The 12,291-nt window shown below is 42.2% G+C and overlaps 1 protein-coding gene across 2 annotated transcripts in view; it reads left to right on the forward strand.

Annotated features, from left to right (window-relative positions):
• The first annotated feature begins 1,828 nt into the window (after window positions 1–1,828).
• LOC140736882 (BTB/POZ domain-containing protein 19-like) overlaps window positions 1,829–12,291 on the forward strand; it is a 168,983-nt gene continuing 158,520 nt past the window's right edge. The window contains exon 1 of one of the 2 annotated variants that reach the window (XM_073062891.1): window positions 1,829–2,139. In XM_073062891.1, coding sequence (XP_072918992.1) covers window positions 2,048–2,139 — 92 coding nt within the window. In that variant the 5' untranslated portion in view covers window positions 1,829–2,047. The remainder of the gene's footprint in view (window positions 2,140–12,291) is intronic. The other variant, XM_073062890.1, reaches the window with a different exon arrangement.

The following is a 12,291-nucleotide window of genomic DNA, read 5'->3' on the forward strand; positions in this document are numbered from 1 at the left end:
ACTTTGTAAAGAACAATTTTCCTGTAATAGCACTGAAAACTGGTAACATGATAAAGGTAATATTTAATTTTCTAAAATACGCAATGCTAAACGATAATATTATCTGTGTTGACACACCCATCATTTGCAGCAGGCTTTATTTGTATCATCATCACGTTCCCTCTCCACGGGCAACAGGGCACAGACATTTACTGTGTGAGCAAACCTTCCGGAGAAGGTGTGATGGTGCTGTACAATGTGATACATATCAAAATAAATTAATTCACAGCCAGTCGATCCCCCAGTGGTGAAATCAGACTTAATTTTGCCAATGGAAAGGATGAGCACATAAAATACACTCGCTGAGTAGAACCCTGGCCACTCTTTTTCCCTCTTCTACCTCCCAGATGAAGACACAGAAGCTGCACGTCCGCTCTCAAGGGCAGCCTTTTATGGAATTAGAGTTGGTTTGTTATTGTACCATGTACCGAGGTACAGTGAAAATTTTATCTTACATATTGTTCACATAGATGAATTTATTACACAGTGCATTGATATCATACAAGGTAAAACAATAACAGAATGCAGAAAGTACGGTGCAGGTGGACAATAGGTGCAAGGTCATCTTATTGTACTAAGGAACCGGTCGGTCAGTAGTCTATAACGATAGAAGCTGTCCTCGAGCCTGGTGGTACGCACATCCAAGGTGTTTTAACCTGCCCAATGGAAAGACAGCATGTTTGGGGTGGGTGGAATGGTTGACTATGCTGGCTGCTTTACCAAGGCAACAAGAGGTGGAAGGAGGGAGGGAAGGCTGTTTTCCATGATGTACTGAGCTGTGTTGACAATTTTCAACAGCTTCTTGCAGTCACGAGCAGTTGCTATGTCAAAGCATGAATCATCCAGAAAAGATGCTTCCTATGGTGCGTAGATAAAATTTGGTGAAGGTCAAATCCGACATACCAACTTTTCCTTTCACCTCTTGAGGAAGTACAAGTTGTGGTGCGCTATTTTGGCGGTGGCATCAATGTGGTTGAACAAGACAGGCTAACGGCAATGTTCACACCTAGGAACTTGAAACTCTCCACCCTCTTGACCTCAGCACTGTTGATGCAGACAGGAGCACATATGCCACCTCCCATCCTGAAATCAATGACGAGAATGTTTGGTTTTCTGACACCGAGGGAAAGGTTGTTGTCATGACAACGGGTTACTAAGCTGTGTGTCTCCTTCCTGTACTCCAACTCATCATCATATGAGATAAAGCCCACTTCTGGCGGTGTCATCTGCAAACTTGTAGGTGGAGACAGAGCATAATCTGGCCACACAGACATGAGTGTATGGCAAGTAGAATAGTGGACTGAGAACCATCAGACTTTGACTTGAATGAATCCCCTCTTTCACATCATCTTCCACTGATGCTGCTATGTTCCTCAACCCCTAACTCTACCTCTTCCGTTATTGTCACTTTATCATTTATTTTTACACTAATTATGTTTGTATTACTTACTACACTTTACACTATTCAGCTGTTTTGTTTTTATTTATTGCCTATTTATTGTTACATTTATTTTTGCCGTGTATATTGTTAACTCTGTGAGCTCTACAGCAGCAGCCAAGAATTCCATTGCACCCTGGTGTATGTGATAATAAACTAATACGACTCCGATTGTATAATGTCTCGGTGGACTCCCATATTGTGGTTCTGGAGAAAACTGCCTCCCTCATCATAAATAAAGCTTGCAGTTGTGCAAACAGGGTTTTATTTTAACGTCTCATTCGATCGTTTGCGCCTAAATCAGCAGTCTCCCATTTGACACATTGATTGCTACTCATTTAAATTACGAGTTGTATTCTTTACAGAAAAGTTTCACGAGTTGCTTTCTCTCCAGTCACTTTCCAGCTTGGTGTCCTTTCTCTGATTTTCTCCCTCTCTGCATCTGTTCTTCTATTTCCTTTTTTCTTTCTCCTTTAACCTTCTTTCCTTGTTATCTCATTTCCCCTCTGCCCGCTAGCCAAGTGCAGCCTGCCCCGAGACCGCGGTCCCAGCAGCCGCCGCCACGAAAACATGTCCGGACAGGTTCAGCCCACTTGCCTATGGGGAAACCTCGCCTCCTTCGCCGCCGACATGAGGAAAATGATTAACGCGCCCGAGTTCAGGTGAGAGCGCCTGCGGGAAGCAGGAAACACCGGGGATTGGAGAAAGGACTGTAGGCCTCTTCCACACATATACATATCGAAAGCCGGCGTCGCACCAACATTTGCAAATAATTACTGGGATTTTTGCTATAAAAGTTCCGCTTCAGGAAGAATAAACCAGCGGCCATTTGAATAGTTTAACACAACTTAAGACAGACTTCCCGGAGCCACCAACATAAATTAAGAATGAACAATAAAAGTGCTTTAATACACACGCACGTTAAGCATCTTGCGATGTTTTATCTTTTTCATACACATTAGAGGTCACGACATTATGATTTACGAAGTATTTCATTAGCTGTGAAATGCTTCGATATCCGGGGCTCTGCAATTTACTCCATGAGAGCATATTTTTCTGATCCGAGTATTTAACTGAATAGATAAATGCAGAGTACCCATTCTGTTTTGTTTAAGAAAACTGTGGCACTGGGAATTTCCAAACAACCTGGGTCCTGCAGACAACCTCCTTCAGAGAGTGACCGTCTGTGTTGGGTGACCGTCCACATCTTGCGTGTAGGAAAGAAAATTGAAATGAAAACCACCGAGGAATTCAAGTGATGAGATTAGCATAAGACTTAGACTTGATCAGTGCATAAATGTCAGATGCAATCTTGGGGAAAAATAAGGGAGAGCTGCATTTTACATTCCACTTTCAATCATCCTGAAGCATTTATGGCCGATGAAATACTTTTGAAGTTTAACCTAATATAGAAGCAGAACCAACCAGTTTGCATACACCAGACAAACAAATGATCTGTTTTAGTGATCTTGGGCATTCACTTGGGCATTTTTAGTGATCGTAGGCATTTCTTTCATTGTAGATCATTTAGGATCCAGGGTGATTAATGAAAGCTATGTCAGATAGACAGATACCGGCAAACAAGGGACAGATGAAACTCTATTTACATAAAACCTATGTGCACCCATTAGAGGAACTCAAAGCACTCAGTCACATTCCAGCCTTTACTTGGCAATTTGAGGTTGTGCCAGTAGTTCCCATAAATTACTGATATTTCTTTTTCAACAAGGTTTTGAAGAATCAAAGGAACCTTTCCTTGGCGTAGAAATCGCTAAGGGCATGGGAGGATGAGGACCATTGCAGGTGAAAGGGAACAATATTAGTTGGCATAGCTGTAGTGGGCTGATGGTGTTATTTCTGTGCTGTACAGCTCTAGGATATTTGCTGTGATGGAGATCACAGTAGAGCGCTTGTTTTGGGATTCTGATGTCAGACATGTGGACTGCCCACTATGGTTACCTGAAAGGTCAGGTATGGTCTTTTGAGTCATACAGCATGGAACAGGCCCATCAATCCATTATGCCCTTGCTGGCCACTAGCCATCATTTATACCAGGGGTTCCCAACCTTTTGAAGCCATGGACCATTACTATTAAGCAAGGGGTCCATACACCCCAGGATGGGAACCCCTGATCTATACTAATCTTATTTCTCATCTCTTAGCCCATGGCCTTCTGTCCATGGTGTTTCAGATAATCATATTATACTTTTTAAATATTATGTACCTGCTTCCACCATCTCTGGAGCATTGCAGATTTCAGGCCAGCCTCAGGGTAAACAAATCAAAGGTTTCAAAGATACATTTAATGTCAGAGAAATGTATACAATATGCATCCTAAAATGCTGTTTCTTCGCAACCGTCCACAAAAACAGAGGAGTGCCCCCAAGAATGAATGGGAACTAAGTGTTAGAACTCCAAAGTTCCCCTTACCTCCCCCTCCCACGTGTAAGCGGCAGCAAGCAACGATCCCCCCCGCCCCCCCACCGGCAGCGAAAAGCATCGGCACCCACCAGCGAGCACTCAAGGGTGAGCAAAGCGATAGCAATGACACAGACTTACAGTACTTTGTGGGAGAGCTTTGTACATGCTTTCCAGCTTCTGTCCATTCCACCTAGTGGGAGAGGGCAGATTATGGTGGGTGGTAGGAGGGGTCCTTGATTATGTTGGCTGCTTTCATGAGGCGGCAGGAAGTATAGATGGAATCATTTGAGGGAAGGCTGTTTGTGCAATGAACTGGGCCATGTTTACAACTCTCTGAAATTTCTCACGGTCTGTGGTGGAGCAGTTGCCATACCAGGGGTGCTGCATCTGGTTAGAATGGTTTCTTTTGGTGCATCTGTAAAAATGGGTAAGAATCATTGGGACATGCCACATTTTCTTAGACCACTGAAGATGTGAGGTAATAATTTGAGTAATATTCCTCCATAGCTGGAGACAGTCCTTCTCACTATCAATATAACCAACAATCTGTATATCATCTACAAGCTTGTTAATCATTCCTCTCACACTCACACCCAGTATGTTAGTAGTGTATAACAAGATGCCTAACAGTATACAATTGCCCATATGCTTTCAAGCAATCAGGAAATAATCTTCAACCATTGGCTCCTATTATCAAGCCAATTTCAGAACCAATTTGACAAGTTACCCTGGACCAGCCTTGCTGAAGTCTACAATTTGGTGGCATCCGTCGGTCTCGAGAGACCACGGATCTGCGCCTGGAGTTTCCAGGGCGCAGGCCTGGGCAGGGTTGTTTGGGAGACTGGCAGTTGCCCAAGCTGCAGGCCTTCCCCTCTCCACGCCACCGATGTTGTCCAAGGGAAGGGCACTAGGACCCATGCAGCTTGGCACCGGTGACGTCGCAGAGCAATGTGTTGTTAAGTGCCTTGCTCAAGGACACAAACATGCTGCCTCAGCTGAGGCTCGAACCAGTGACCTTCAGGTTACTAGTCTGATGCCTTGCCCACTAGGCCACATAGTCTACATAGACCATGTGAATTACACCACTCTCTTTGATATGCTTAGTCACCTGCTTAAAAAATTCAATCAAGTTACTCAGACAGGCTCTCCCTTTACAAAGCCACATTTTACTTTGTTAAGTTCTCTACAACTGCTATTATACTCCCTGGCTTATCATTATCTGGCTTACTACTATTTCCCGTATTGAATGAAGGTTAAAAAATTGCTGTCTTCCAGTCATCTGTCACCTCATTTGTGGCTAGAGAAGATTTCAGTCAGGGCTCCAGCAGTCTCCTTCCTTCCCTCCCACTTCTACTTGGGATACATCTCATCTGGCCCTAAACATGGGGATTTATCCACCTTTAAGCCTGCTAAGATATGACTCCTCCTTTTCAATGGTAACTTGCTATAGAATTCCACCATCCTCCTCTGTAAATTCTCCTCCACAATTCCTTCCTCGTTCTGACTACAGATGACAAATATCCATTTAAGACCTAGACTATGTTCTTCACCTTCAGATATAGTTCTAAATGTTTTTAAAATAAGGAATGATAAATTACATAATAACATAAGAAATATGAGCAGGAGTAGGCCATCTGGCCTGTCGATCCTTATCTGCCATTCGATAGGATCATGGCGGATCTAGCCATGGGCTCCACCTTCCCCATAACCCTTAATTCTCCTACTATGCAAAAATCTATCCAACCTTGTCTTAAATATATTTACTAAGGTAGCTTCCACTGCTTCATTGGGCAGAGAACTGCACAGCTTCACCACTCTCTGGGAAATGTGGAAACAAGGGAAAATCTGCAGATGCTGGAAATCCAAGCCACACACACAAAATGCTGGAGGAACTCAGCAGGCTAGGCAGCATCTGTGGAGAAAAGTACAGTTGACGTTTCGGGCCGAAACCCTTCAGCAGTACTGGAGAAAAAATGCTGAGAAGATTTGAAAGGTGAGGGTAGGGGAGAGAGAAGCACCAGGCAATAGGTGAAACTTGGAGGGAGAGGGATGAAACAAAGAGCTGGGAAGTTGATTGGCGAAAAAGCAGAAGACCATGGAGGAAAGAAGAAAGGTGGGGGGGGGGGTGAAGGGGAAGAAAGGCTTTTCATTCCCGAATGAAGGAGCTGTCCTCCTTTTTAAAAAAAATAAGCTTCCCTTCCTCCACCATCAATGCTGCCCTCAACCACATCTCTGACATTTAACGCACGTCTGCTCTTGTCTTCACCTACCACCCCACCAGCCTCTGCGTCCAGCACATAATTCTCCGAAACATTTGCTATCTCCATCTGGATCCCACCACCAAACACATCTTTCCCTTCTCCCCCAACTCCCTGCTTTCCGCAGGCAGGGATCGCACCCTACGTGACTCCCTTGTCCATTCATCCCTCCCCACTGATATCCTTCTGGCACTTACCCTTGCAAGTTGGCACTTCACCTGTGAGTCTGTTGGGGTCATATACTGTGTTCGGTGTTACTGGTGTGGCCTCTTGTATATTGGTGAAACCCAATGTCGACTGGGAGACTGCTTCGCTGAGCATCTACGCTCCGTCCGCCAGGACAAGTGGGATCTCCTGGTGACCACCCATTTTAATTTCACCTCCCGCTTCCATTCTGATATGTCCATCCATGGCCTCCTCTACTGTCGTGATGAGGACATACTTAGGTTGGAGGAACAACACCTTGTATTTCGTTTGGGTAGCCTCCAACCTGATAGCATGAACATTGATTTCTCAAACGTCTGGTAAAGCCCCCCAACTCCACACCCACTTCTCCATTTCCCATCCTCTTTTCCCCCCTCACCTCATCTCCTTGCCCGCCCATTGCCTCCCTCTGGTGCTCCTTCCCCCTTTTTCTCTTTCATCTATCAACTTCCCAGCTTTTTACTTCATCCCTCCCCGTCCAGGTTTCACCTGTCACCTGGTAGTTCTCTCTCCCCTCCCCCCCACCTGCTAAATCTACTCCTCAGTTATTTTTCTCCAGTCCTGTCAAAGGGTTTCGCCCTGAAACATTGACTGTACTTTTTTTCCATAGATGCTGCCTGGCCTGTTGAGTTCCTCCAACATCTTTTGTGTGTGTCTGGGAAAAGCAGTTCCTCCTCAACTCTGTCCTAAATCTACTCCCCTGAATTTTGAGGCTATCTCCCCTAGTTCTAGTCTCACATACCTGTGGAAACAGCTTTCCTGCCTCTACCTTATCTATCCCTTTCAGAATTTTATATGTTTCTATAAGATCACCTCTCATTCTTCTGAATTCCAGCAAATACAGTCCCAGGTGACTCACTCTCTCCTCATAGTCTAACCCCCTCATCTCTGGAATCAACCTGGTGAACCTCCTCTGCACCACCTCCAAAGCCAGTATATTCTTCCTCAAGTAAAGAGACCAAAACTGCATGTAGTACTCCAGGTACTGCCTCACCAGTACCCTGTACAGTTGCAGCATAACCTTCCTGCTCTTAATCTCAGTCCCTCTAGCAATGAAGGCCAACATTCCACTTGCATTCTTGATAGCCTGCTGTAGATGCAAACCAACCTTTTGTGATTCATGCACAAGCACTCCCAAGTCCCTCTGCACAGCAGCATGCTGCAGTTTTTTTACCATTTAAATAATAATCTGCTCCTCCATTTTTCTTCCAAAATGGATGAACTCGCATTTACCAACAGTGTACTCCATCTGCAAGACCCTCACCCACTCACTTAACCTATCTATATCTCTTTGCAGACTTTCTGTATCATCTGCACAATTTGCTTTTCCACTCAATTTAGTATCATCAGCAAACTTAAATACACTACACTTGGTCCCCTCTTCCACATCATTAATGCGTATTATGACCAGTTGAGAGCCCAGCACCGACCCCTGCAGCACACTGCTCACCACTGATTGCCAACCAGAGTAACACCCACATATCTCAACTCCCGGCCTTCTATCAGTTAACCAATCCTATATCCATGCTAATACATCATTCCCAAATCTATGCCTCCTTATCTTATGGATAAGTCTTTTATGTGGCACCTTATCGAAAGCCTTCTGGAAATCCGAGTAAATAACATCCATCTGTTCCCCTCTATCCACTGCGCTTGTTATAGAATCAGAATCAAGTCTATTATCACTGACATGTAATGTGAAATTTACTATCTTAGTAGCAGCAGTTCAATGCAATACATAATATAGAGGAAAAAATAAATTAACAATAATAATAAATGTAAATCTTATTCAGTATACTTTATACATTATGTGTATACTGAATAAATTAAAATCGTGCAAGTAACAGAGATACTATATATTTTTTTAAAAAGTGAGTTAGTGTCCAAGGGTTTAATGGCATAGGGGAAGAAGCTGTTCCTGATTCGCTGAGTGTGAGCCTTCAGGCTTCTGTACCTCCTACCTGATGGTAACAGTGAGAAAAGGGCATGTTCTGGGTGCTGGAGGTCCTTAATAATGGAAGCTGCCTTTCTGAGACACCGCTCCCTAAAGATGCCCTGGGTACTTTGTAGACTAGTACCCAGGATGTAGTTGACTAGATTTACAACCCTCTGCAGCATCTTTCAGTCCTATGCAGTGCCCCTCCATACCAGACAGTGATGCAGCCTGTAAGAATGCTCTCCATGGTACATCTATAGAAGTTTTTGAGTGTATTTGTTGACATACCAAATCTCTTCAAACTCCTGATAAAGGAGAGCTGCTGTCTTGCCTTCTTTATGACTACGTCAATATGTTGGGACCAGGTTAGATCCTCAGAATCTTGACACCCAGGAACTTGAAACTGCTCACTCTTGCCACTTCTGATCCCTCTGTGAGGATTGGTATGTGTTCCTTCGTCTTATCCTTCCGGAAGTCCACAATCATCTCTTCCGTCTTACTGATATTGAGTGCCAGGTTGTTGCTGCGGCACCACTCCACTGGTTGGTATATCTCACTCCTGTACACGCTCTTGTTACCACCTGAGATTCTACCAACAGTGTTTGTATCATCAGCAAATTTACAGATGGTATTTGAGCTATTCCTAGCCACAGAGTCATGGGTATAGAGAGAGTAAAGCAGTGGGCTAAGCACACACCTGTGAGGTGCACCAGTGTTGATTGTCAGCAAGGAGGAGATATTATCACCAATCCGCACAGATTGTGGTCTTCCAGTTAAGAAGTTGAGGATGCAATTGCAGAGGGAGGTACAGAGGCCCTGGTTCTGCAACTTCTCAATCAGGATTGTGGGAATGATGGTACTAAATGCTGATGGTATTATATCTTCCAAGAACTCCAGTAAGTTTGTCAAACTTGACCTCCCATCGCTAAATCCATGCTGCTTCTACTTGATGGATCCATTTCTTTCCAGATGCCTTGCTATTTCTTCTTTAATGATAGTTTTAAGCATTTTCCCAACTACATTAACTGGCCTGTAGTTACCTGTCTTTTGCCTACATCCTTTATTGAACAGTGGCTTGATATTCGTGGTCTTCCAATCTGCTGGAACCTGCCCAGGGTCCAGAGAATGTTGGTACAATATCGGCAAGGCTTCAACAATAACTTCTGCCATTTCTTTCAGTATCCTGGGATGCATTCCATCAAGGAGCAGGAGTCTTATCTATCTTCAGGCCCACAAATTTGGTTAGCACTACCTCTTTAGTGATAGCTATTTTATCATCTCTAAGAGAGTAATGTTCACTCAGTACAACATTGAAATGTCAGCCTCAGATATTGTGAACATACTTCTCTACATAATGATTAGGAATGTATATTTTTAACATTACAAAACATTGTGCTGATTAATATAATTGCATAATTTGATGATTGATTCGATCAGTTTTGCTTTAAAAAAATTCTAGAGGAAGTTCAATTTGCAGATTGGAGCAAAACAAATTTCTGCCCCAACGATTCATTCATTCTAATACTTTCTACCAAAGTATAGCTGTCAAGTCTATGTTACTGATAGATAATGATGCCATATTGAATGATAAATATTGGCATAAACCAGTCGAGAATTTTCAAGAGATTAACGGGATTATCTAGAAATAAAACATTGTGCATATTATTATACAGGAGAGTATCAAGTTATGCATTAACAAAATAATCATGAGAAAAAGAACTGTTGTAAGAATCTTAATGATACAATCAGTTTTAATTTCCTGAAAAATATCATATATACTTCTATGCCAGTGTTTCTTCTTTTTTTTAGTTCTTAAATCTCCCCATACCTGGAGTGATTGAAAGAATGTTTGCAGAGGCCCACCCAACAGAAGAGTTTGCATTTACAAAGCAACTTCTGGATCATAGACCAAAAGAACTGTAATACCAGTGCAATACTTTTGCGGTAATATAATGGAAAATTTCCTTATAATGTCTGCTGTCTGCCCACTGTGAGTCTGACAAATGCACGTAGTGGAGATTGACAATTCACATTGAGAGTATAAGGTCTACCTAGTCATCCCGCTGCTATGTATTGTAAAATATAATGCAGCTTCGTAGGTCTAGCAGTTTTATTTCTAAGCTTTCCCGTTTAAACATAATAATTGACTCATCTGGTTAGAAGGGAGAAATTTACAGAAAAAATAATACGCTGCTCTTTCCTGGCTCATTATTTCTTTTAATGTGTTACCATCTAAAAATAGTTCGCAAGTAAATGGCATAGGAACATTTGGCAAGCATTAAGCAAGATGTGAAATTAGATTTCTGTGGGGAACATCTGTGAAATAGTTTCCAGTCAAAAACTGTTTTATGTTCTGTCCATGAACTATATTCTTAAAAAGAAAATGGATTAGTGTCTGGTTATTATTATTAGGCCGAAGGATGGTGAGAGAGGAGAGAGAAAGAAAGATGATCAGATATTTTGAATGTGTTGACCATAATCTGGGCAATCTGATATAACCATCTATGCAATGCATCAAGTAAGGGCTGAATAGTGTAGATTGTAATGACACCCTTGAGTTTCTAGTTGATTGCTTGTAGTATTTGAGGGAATTTTCTTTGATAACCTGTGATTATTATCTGACGACATTAACTTGAATAAATAGTTGTGTGTTTTTCACAGTAGAAGCAGTGTATATTTGTCAGATGGAAACTATCTAGATAAAATGTTCTCATTTGGGAATTATTTTCTGATGTTTTCATTTCCTGAATGTCTACTGCTTATTGTTTCTCAATACGGTTCCAGTTATATGGCCAATCATTTAATGCAACATGGTCAATGACAGCAACTGGTATTTATAACGCACCCTTGCTGGAAATTCTGGGCATCCCTTACAGTAAGGAGGGAAGTAATCTGATAGACCTGGAGAGATCTGAGAGGAATGGCATGGCTAGGGTGGAAACTGATGATAAAGAGAGTTTGTAAATTAATGAAAGAAGCAAGTTAGTTGGAATGTGTGGGTTATTTGAGAAATAGAACTGTGACAGTGGTGTCAGAAGATGTTTTTAAGTCTACATCATCAAAAATGATACAGTATTCTATTTGTTCTCACACTCCACATCTCACCTTACAATAAGCATGTTTCCTTGCCATAAACAAATTGACCTTGCAACATTTATACTCTTCATTACTAACTGTAAGACAGCTGATATGTTGTCGGGAAGTATGTTTGGCAGACCCAGCCATACTTTTCGGTATGAATTTAATATTAGTGACCTTGATTCTACATCATCAAACGACAAATTCCGAGAAGAATTTTGTAATCAACCCAAGCTAAAGTCATAATTAAAAGTTCTGTGGCAGTGCAGATAGTTTGATTGGATACGATTCCACATCTTCAACTGTATGTTTGTTCGTCATACATTGCTGTATCAAATAAACTACTGAATCATATTTTGAGTAATTTATTTGGTACAGCAGTAAATATTTAATTTTTCCTGGATTGGTTTCAGAAGCAGCAATGAATTTTGAAATCTGAATGTCATTTATTCCTCACTGACTGTGGGGCATGACTTTGTAGGTGGGGTTTGTAGAGCTCACTGAGATTTAAGTTTGCTGAGAGACTTGCCCTGAATCCCCTAAAAGTGATTGGTGGCACATATAATGAATCTGATATCTGATTTGGGTGCAGCTTGAGACACCAACCCTGAGCTGTTGCTGGCTTATTTTATTCTTATTACTAGAAGCAGAATACTTTGGAGGGTTTGTACCTTTTGTCACCTCACTGAAAAATCGCACTCCTCTAAAACTTCAAGGGGTTGATATGGTCGATTAATGTGTAGCTGAGAAGCTGGTGCATGGGGCAGTGCTTCGGGTTCTTGGATCATTGTGATCTCTTCTGGGGGAGGTATGACCTGTTCAAAAGTGATGGGATGCACCTGAACCTGAGGGAAACCAATATTCTCATGGACAGGTTTGTTGGAGCTGTTGGGGAGGGTTTAAACTAATTTGGTGGC

The sequence above is a fragment of the Hemitrygon akajei genome, chromosome 12, assembly GCF_048418815.1.
Source record: "Hemitrygon akajei chromosome 12, sHemAka1.3, whole genome shotgun sequence".
Taxonomy (NCBI): domain Eukaryota; kingdom Metazoa; phylum Chordata; class Chondrichthyes; order Myliobatiformes; family Dasyatidae; genus Hemitrygon; species Hemitrygon akajei.